At 38.4% G+C, this 9,619-nt stretch overlaps 1 protein-coding gene across 2 annotated transcripts in view; it reads left to right on the top strand.

Moving 5' to 3' along the window:
- The first annotated feature begins 639 nt into the window (after window positions 1-639).
- Window positions 640-9,619, top strand: part of ST18 (ST18 C2H2C-type zinc finger transcription factor) — a 170,914-nt gene continuing 161,934 nt past the window's right edge. The window contains exons 1-2 of one of the 2 annotated variants that reach the window (XM_075024312.1): window positions 640-678; window positions 985-1,120. In XM_075024312.1, the coding sequence (XP_074880413.1) occupies window positions 640-678; window positions 985-1,120 (175 nt within the window). Of the gene's footprint in view, window positions 679-786; window positions 829-984; window positions 1,121-9,619 lie in introns of those variants that run through there. The other variant, XM_075024313.1, reaches the window with a different exon arrangement.

The raw sequence follows: 9,619 nt of genomic DNA, 5'->3' as shown, positions 1-9,619 counted from the left end.
TTTCTTTAACGAATGAAAGCAAAAGATTTGCCACAGGTGTTGTAATTTTACTGGGTGTGAAGTAGGGTAAACCACTGAGTTTCTTTGTCTGTTTCTCTTCAGGGTCTGGAATACTCTTAACTAGCTTCTGCTGCTTAACCTGGCTCCAGGGTTCCAAATCTAGATCCTGCACTAATTCCAGATCCCTCTGGAAGAAAATAAAGGCTATAGTGAGGAAAATACCGTGTGAGAACTATAGCAAATGCACACTGTAGACTAAGCAAGACTGAAGTTCTGCTTACAGATGATAAAGCAATTATAGCTTAATGATAAGATGGAGAAAAAGTAACACCCGCCTCCTCCTCCTCCTCTGCACACACACACAACTTGTTTACAAAAGTGCCTTGTAGTGACTGCTGGTGGTGTCACTCCGTCCCATGCCCCAGAGCTATCACCGGGCCTCATGGGAGATGTGACTACAGCATCGGACATGGGACTGTTTGTTCACTCACTTTCTGTGAAGAGAGTTTTGAACTGTGTTTTGAATAGACAGCATTTTCTTTGTGTGGTTGGTAAATAACACAGAGCAAAGTTAGTCAGCAAGTTGCATAGCTTCTGCATTCTGATTCTTTGGAGCCCTTTTGTACCAAGCTTGACAGGATGTTTTTAACAGAATGTGACCTCACTGGGATACCAGAGGTAAGGAAAAAAGTTATTGGGGCTGTTGTGGAATATTTTGCACAGAGCTGACTGAAATCACTGCTTTAATATGCCTCTTGGAAAGAAGATGGTTTCACGGTGATACAGTCAGCACCTTGTGTAGTGAAAATCAATGTCTCTCACTCCTTCATAAGTTATAGGAAGTCTTAATAAGATTTTCTATTTCCCAATTACGGAAAAAGACTCAGATTTGCAATCTCAGAACAGTTATGTGCTTGTCCTAATGTGTTGAGCAAAGGCCTAGTTCTAGTGACGGAACATCAAAATGTCTTCTTTCTAACACAGAACAGAATAAGCAGATCAGATCCAGTTGTTCCACCAAGTCCCAGAAGCAGCAGCGCGAGAATTGGAGCGGTGGCAAACCCCAGAAGACCAGGCGACAGCGACCTTCTGGACACCCCTACCCCATCACTAGGTAAAGGTAAGAAGGAAAAAAACCCAAACCGGTATCAGCGTGTTTTCTGGGTAAGATCATGTGTGGGTTTGCATCGCGGACATTAAAGCTGAGGCCGCCGTCTCTAGTTTTGCTTGGACGTAGAGCGAAGGGAGCTGTGGTACCCTGGGGGATGCGGGCACCCCCTCTCCTCCCTCTGCTGGTCAGCCCCAGGGAAGGCGGCCGCGGGTGGTGGGGGGGACCCGGCACCCGGCTGCCGCCCCCCTGGGTGGGGGGAAAGCCCTGCCTGCTTGCTAGTGGCTCTTCGGGGTGTCTTTCGCCTGTTGCTCATGCTTCTAAGCACCGACAGCCTTAGAAGGTAGTGGTGCAAGGTTCGGCAGCAGTAAAAGAAGAGCGAGAAATCTGAGTGTTCAAGAAGCTGGGGAAGATGATGGGGGGGGAAAAAAGGATGTAGTTCAGACATTTATTAATACAGTATAAAAATATTACAGATTCCTGCTGAGTGTTTTGTTTACATTCAGGATCTAAAGGGGGGCTTATGAAAAATGAAAGAAAAATGCATTATTACACAAAATAGCTTCATGAATAATAGGCATCTTGCTGTTCTGACATGGAATTAACAATATGTGATCTGCTTTACTATGTATAACAACAGAACAACAAAGTTTCATTGTTTTTGTGGTCAACAATTGTTTTTTTCCAGCCGGTACAGGTGTCTTACTTAAAAAATAAATAAATAGAAAAAATTGTTTTGGAGTCACTGATAGAACAGTGAGAGGAAATGAAGTTCTCACAGTATGTAAAACTGTTATTCATACTTAAAGATTTGCATAACAAAGAAATCTAAAATTAGGCTTTTAAAATTGGAAAGTTTTGAGTGCTGCTGACAATGAAAGTGTTCTTTGGTAAATGAGGATGGAAAAGTTTGCTCATTTACTTATGATAAGTAGATTTGCTTTTTACTGTAAGGCACATAAAGAACTAGAGATTTGTTTTTTCTTGAGATCAGTTAGGAAGTGGATGGGTTGAACTTCATTTAGTAGTATAAAAGATGCAGTTAGCACGTCACTGCTCCCAGTAAGACAGGGTAATGACTTTGGTTTGACAAAGCATTTACAGTGATACTTTAATAATGTCAAACTTGCTACTGTACTTTGATCTGCTGGCATGTGGTAGATAAGCTGCAAGCTCTGTCCTAATTAGAGCAAATATTTCTTCTGAAGAATCTTCTAGAGACAAGCTTGTTCTTTGAAGTAGAAGTCTGTCAAATGGGGATGATTGAAGATGATGAATTTATATTCACAACTTTGGTATATGTGTTGCAGTGATACTTCTGGTCCTCATCATGGGTCAGGTGTTGGGTATTGTACAATAGAAAACCAGATTTTATATACCAAACAGCTAATGATACAGACATGAGGCAGCAGTTGATAGAACAAATATGATAAATTATTCAGGCATAAAAAATACACCCAAAGTGTTAAGATGGAGTTTTCTGATTTTGATATCTTTCTACAGCTGTATATGTACTGCTAGGTTTTTTTTAAATGATGATTTTTCACAGTGTCTCAACCACTACAGGTAAACTGCCACCAATAGTTGGAAGCTTGATCACTTTTCGACCTTCAGGCAGGGAGAAGCTGGCAGGGTGGGATACAGTTTACTTTGTCCCTGAATTTGAACAAGAGAGTGCAGAAGTTCAATAAAGTAGGCTATTTAATATTTATGAAAGCTGTGATGGAGAAACCAGTAGAGGTCAGTACAGAGCGCTGAAATGGAAGTGGAGTGCCAAGGCTTTGTATATTTATGCTCTGTACTTTCGATCTTTAACTTTTCCTTTAAAATGTGGTAAGGGCTTACAGTGGCTTACAGTCAATATTCCTGTCTTCTTCAAAAGGTAAATTAAAAACACTTCGGATAGTATGATAATGTCAGACTGTTTAAACAGACTAATTTAAGCAACAACATGCATTTCGTAGCATGTTACAGCTTGCAGAGAGATGCTGGAAATCTTATTTTGTGGAATCGTTATCGAAACCAATGTGTAATTCTTATTACTTATATTGCAGTGACAAATGAATCTAGCTGGTGGTTAAGTAGCAAAAAATAAGGAGAAAAGATAATTTTTAGGAAACAAGTTTTCAGGTACTTAAAGTAACAAAACAGTTTTTCCCATTTTAGGTAACAAGTTTGGATAATTAACATTAAGTGTTGTTTTAAAAGTCTTTGCTTTGTGTATATACACATATATACACAGAAAGAGAGAGACAGGGAGAGGCAAACAGACTGTATATAAAGTTGAATTATCTTTTGTTTCACTTTTTAAAGCCATTGTTTGCTCGTGGTTTCCTTTTGTGATTTAAAGCAAGGAAAAGAATCACCGCGCATAGTCTGTGCATGAAAAGATCCTTCAACATATATTAGCTGCAAAAGCTCATCTCTGAAAAGCTTCTGTTCAAGCTGCTTTCTGTGGATCTAGAAAGAGCAACCTGCCTGTCCCCATTCTGTTTCCTTCCACTTCAACTAAGTACTTTGAAAACTACCTTGCTGTTAAATTGTAATTGTTGAATATTGAAGAATTACAACAAATTACCACCAGATAAAGGTGACATGTTCTATTTTTATTCTAACTTATGTCTGCTGTCTATGAGTTTACGGAGAAATTTTCCAATACCTTCAGAGAGAATAGAACTATAAAAACAGTGAATATTTTTGAAAATCCTCTTGACTTGTTCTGCTTGCCTTTCATGTGTTTCTTTAAATTGATTATGGGGGCATGGGAAAGTACCCAGCATCTCTGAAAAACATACTTTCTTTTTATTTGCTTTATCATACACTTAAAAGTGATAAAAACTAGACAAGTGCAACCCTTTCTCAGGGGCATTTGTGTACCGTTAGAGTCAGCTGGCATAAGTGTGAATGCAGTTCAGAGGACTTTAAGGGAGGATTACTGCAGTGAAGGGATTCCCTGATAACTGTAGCAGCTATCCACACTATAAACTGAGGTGGGAAGGAGGTGGAGATGTCATAAACTGTTGCATATCTGATGCATGATGTGTTTTTTCCACACTTCTGTCACTGTAACATCACACACAGGTCTTCCAGTTCAGTACAACTGAATTTTATTGCAAAAGATCTCCCTTTACATGTATAGTGTAAAATCCTGGTTTTGGCAAAGTCAACGATGTCCTAATGTTTGTTTGAGTCAGTGGTGAGACCAGGATCTCTACAGGCTTGTTTCAATGTTGGTTTTTTTTCCCAAGGCAAAAAAACCCCTTAGAAATAGTCTCATTTCTTTCATAACACAGGGTCCAATCTATCAGTGTGGCATATGAGCAATGGCATGTTAAATGAAAATTTCCATTTTGAGTCCAAATTTCTTACCAAAGGCTTGGATTCAACTCCATTCAATTCTGTTCAGTTCTTCTTCGTTTAAAGGGAAATGGAGAAACAACTTCTAGTACTGATTTCAGTCTTGGCTTTGATTGTGTTTTGAGAAAACAAGCTTGAATCTGAAAGACAAACCCACCTTCCTTCCCCTGGTAAACTTCTGATATCCATGCCATTTTGGCACACAATATTTTCCTATTGCCTTTTCACACCTCTCTCATTTTTTGTTGGGTAAAAAGGGTGTGAGAAGTTGTATTTTTCTGAGCCACAATGGAACTGCTCATTTACAGTAACTGCTATTCTTCATTAGTTGTTGCTGGGAGGGAGCCTTCTTCCTCAAATGCTGTCCCTGAAAAGTAGTGCAAAGGTTGAAGTTAAGATGGTTCATATAATACTAAATGCTCTGGTTTTAGGGGGTCAATGTTGAAGTCCAAAAGTCCAAGTATTTCTATTGCTTCAATTAAGTTTGTTTACATGTTAAATTTCATGAACCTCTGGTCTGCTTTTTTTCTGTAACATATGGGATATAAACCCCCAAAATTCAGGGACCAAAATAATGTTGCCGGAAATGTGTAGTTCAATCAAGTATAATGTTATGCTAGAAGTTTGCTATTCTTATCTGTATCCAGACCAAAGACAGAAGAATACAGCAGAGCTGTTCATGATTAAGGAACAGAAGGTCTACCTTATCACTGAAGTTCTCAGTCTCTTGGTAGATTAATGTATGATATTTTCTCAACTGTGGTATTACATTCTTACATTCTTACAAGCATAGTAACATTATATTCTCATTTTGTCCCTCTTTTCTGATGTCTTTGATTTATTTGTTTGTTGGTTTTAAAAATTTTTCCCTGCAAAGTACCTATGCATAGTTAAATTATCCTACCACTAAATAGCTAGGTTTTATGTTTGTTTAAATTAGGAATAGATTTCTCCATTCTTAGTATATGTGCGTACAGGGGTGACTTCCAACATTTTTGCATTACCTGATATAGAGGTATCTATATAGCTGTGTGTTCTGCTCAAGCATGTATCAAAAAATTGTGAGCTTGTGTCCAGATGGGAATAATACCAATTCAGACAGTGGTGATCAGTAATCAAGATAGAGGCACTAGTGAAAAATGTCTTCATATAAACAAGGAAACTGTGGCATTTGCACAAGCAATTGAAAAAAAAATAAGGTTCCTTACCTATAATTATGTTATCAATCTGCAGAATGCAAAATAACCTAAAATAAATTAGAGCAAATAAATTATAATAATAAATGTAGGCAAAACCCCTGTAATTTCAAACATTCCAAAGGGAGAAAAAAGATAGATTTTTCACCCATTTCAGGAATAAAAGGGCAGCCTAAAGAATTGGTAGAATTCTGGGAAATGTACTCTATATCACAAGAAAACATCAGTATGAGTAATTTTGGTGGTTCTACCATTTTAGTGAAGCATATCTATCGAGGCAACTTTGCTTCTAAGGTGCTTTGGGGATCAGAAATGGTGCTTTTCCCAGACTATATTACATTGGATGGTATAGCTGGGTTTGGTTTTTTTCACTTGTTCCTGGAGTTCTATTGGGAATTTGTTACCTGTCCTTTTCACTGTGTAGCTCAAGTAAATACTAGGCTTTTCTTTTTCATTTCCTCACTTTCTAATACGTTAAGAATAAACTTCAGACTCCAGTATCCCCTTGATGTTCTTTGCTTCCCACTGAAATTAATAGGATGCTGGATCCAAGTCTTGAGTGTCTTACATATCCCAGGAACAGAAGAAAAGTGGTTGTATGGGGTGGTCTGAAGCTGAGGACTTGTAGCCTTTATAATGTCAACATTAAACCTGAGGTATAGATGGAGTTAAGGCTTTCTAGAAACTCTGAAAATCACTTCCTTTTCATAGAAAATTTCCCAATGATTTCTCTTCTACCTATGTATTTCTAAGAGGTCAATATTCACACCATCACCTTAACTGTAAACCAAATAAATGTGAATTCAGTTTTTGTAGTACATATTTATGATTATGTTTACAAGCAAAGTAGTTTCTGAAGACCTTTAGGTTTTTAACAAGTCTCTTCTAAAAGCAAATCTGATGTTTGGCTCTACTCTACAGAATGACTCCTTATGAACAAATTGTAACACATCAAAAAGATCTTCCATAGTATATGTTTGTGATTACTCAATAAACTGCAAGGGGATATTAAGAATAGGCTTCACAGAATAGAAAATATTTAACAAGTACATAGTCTTACTTTTTCCTTTTGTGCTTTAAGAGCATATCTCAATTTCAATTGTATGCACTAGGTTCTTCCAACACTGTAAAAAAGCAATGAATAGCATTGTTATTTGACTACATTATTTGGCTGTTTTGGGAGGGGGGTTATGTTGGTCCAGAAAAAGAAATGTATCTTTCTGAAAACTTTTTAGCTATGTTTTTATATATTGTATTTTTATCATTACACTCATATTTTATCTCTCTCTATATATATGTAAATGAATATATACAGAACGTTATGAAATTACCACAGGAATATGCTACTTGGGAGCTCATTAATATTTTTTATGATCTCAACAAGTTCATATTGACATTATTTTTGTTCCAGGAATTAAGACGTTAAACTTAAGGAAATGTTTAATTAAAATTAGATGGAATATGGATAAAAGTCTTAAAAAATACTAACTGTGGCTTTAAACTGCACGAAGCAGAAACACATGTCATTTCCCATGAACCTGACTCACAGAAATATTTTATCTGTTTTTCTCAGTAATAATTTTATTAGTAGTTCTCCTACAGAAGTGTTAATCATGTGATTGCATGTGTCAAAAATATTCCATTTTGCAAGCAGATTTATACTACTTCAGAGAAAATGTATGAGTAAAGATTTTCTGGTAGCTTAATGTTGGTGGTAAAGATGACCTCAGAGAATGTGAGTGCTTATACCTGGTATGCTTATACCAAGATCCCTTGTAAAAAAGTGATTTAGAGTAGCATGGATTTTAATTCTTGACCAACCCAATTGCAGTCTATGATAAGATGACTGGATTGACTGGATTTGTGGTTAAGGGGAGCATGGGATGCCATCTGCTTTGACTTTAGCAAGGTTTTCAGCACAATACCCCACAACATCTTTATATTCAAGCAGGGTTGTTATGGAGTAGATGGATGGACTACTCTATGAGTAGAAAACTAGATGGATCATCAGACTCAGAGGGTAGTGGCTAATGGTTCATACTCTGCCTTGATGCCTGAGTTCCTCAGGGGACTGTCCAGAAACCTATCCTGTTTAATAACTTCATAAGTGTCTTGGTGGACAGTGGGTTAAACACTGTATGCTGACAGTGATGAAGGCTAACAAAGCACTGGACTGTATCCACAGCAGAATAACTAGTAGATCAAAGGACGTTGTTATTTCCCTTTACTTGGTACTGATTAGGCCACATCTAGGACATTGCATCCAGTTCTGGGTACCCCTATACAAGACAGTTGTTGATCAACTGGAAGAAGTTCAGTGGAGAGCTACCAAAATGGTTGGAGGCAGGAGCATATTCCTGTGAAGAGACTCAGAAAGCAGGGCATGTTTAATCTGGAGAAGAGATGCCTACAGGAAAAAATCATGTTTAGGCAGAGCAATCCTGAGAAAATAACAGTGTTGCAACTTTTGAAATAACGTTTTCCTTGTGAGTGAGTAGTGCTTCCTGACTCCTGGTGAAGCTCACCCATTCCCATGCGTCAGGTGAGCTTGCGTTGTTAAGGTCCTTTAATTAATCTCTAAAGGTTGCAAGAGATTCTCTTGCAGTTAGGCAGTAGATGTAGTGCTGCACTACTTTGTAAGGGCAACATATTGTTTTCACATGGCTAATAATCGATAATATAAAGAATTGGCATTCCAGATGTAATCTAATGGCTTATCCAGGTATCTGAACTTCCTGTGCCTGCTGGGAGGATTCTTCCTACAGAACAGTCCTTGCCATTGCTCCTGGGATGCTGGAAATTTACTGAATACAAGTGTTTGGCCAGGATGGTGAATGCTGCTCATAGGGAACCGATGGCCTATAGATACTGAACTGTGCCTTGGTTTGATTTGATGGTGCTTATGCCTTGTTTTTGTTCTTGTACCCTGAAATTTGATGTGAATATTTTTGCTTAAAAAGAAGTGCGTCAAGGAAGTCATAAGAAATCTGATGCATTTTTATCTAGAAGTGAAAATAGTAGAACAAAGGGAGTGATTAGCAGATATTTGTAAGCCTGTCATTTCCTTATGCCAAATCAACAGTGAGGAAACAAAGGAAAAGGAAAGGGTTCATAAGATCTCTTGCATCTTTGGTAGAAAATACTCAGGAAAGTGGAATACATTGTAATCCATGTTGTACTGTATGGATTTATACTCTGGAAGATACTAGGAAGTGGCTGGGAAGATACCAATGTGATCAGCCCTGGAATGGACACAAACAGAGTGGTATCAGGATGTTCAATCTGTCCCATCCGGACGGCCTCCTGTTAGGCCAGGGAAAGCACCTCTCCTCCACTCACTTCCTCCTGACTGCAGAAGCAAGTTTGATATATGCATTGTATGTTTACAGGTGTGGTTTGTTGTCCTGACTCAGGCTGTGCTGATCAAATGCAGGAATACCCGGCAGTCAGCACTGCTCACAGGACTTGCATAAATTTAATCACTTTTTCTATTTCTTACCCTTTCCCTTCATCTACTTTTCAATGTTCCTTTTCACCTGTCTGGTTAACTCTTTCCTGCTTCAGTCTCCTCCCCCCAGAAAGCTTGCCCCAATTTCTTTCTCCACATTGGTGCCAGCTTTGCTATATCTTTTTACCAGTTCAGTATTTCTGATGCCATTGCTGATGTACTCGTGACCTTGCACAGAATTTCTGCTACAGTTGCCTGGGCACTGTTGGCCTTGCATGACTACTCACTAGAAGGTCCCCAGTGCTCCCCTTCAACTATCTGTGAAGTTCAGCCATTGATCCCATAACTCTCAGCTGCCTGTGAAATCCAGCCGTTCTCACTGCACTATCTATAAAGTTTATTTGCTTCTCACTTTGTTATGTCTCAATAGCTTCTCATTTTCTGTTCATGTTTGCATGGGTAGTGTTAGCATGTCCTGTTCAGTTAGCTTTAACTCCAGGCAGGGCCCAC

Source organism: Buteo buteo, chromosome 3, assembly GCF_964188355.1.
Source record: "Buteo buteo chromosome 3, bButBut1.hap1.1, whole genome shotgun sequence".
Lineage (NCBI taxonomy): Eukaryota > Metazoa > Chordata > Aves > Accipitriformes > Accipitridae > Buteo > Buteo buteo.
Note: the sequence above shows the minus strand (reverse complement) of the source record. Positions and strands in the feature narration are given on the sequence as shown.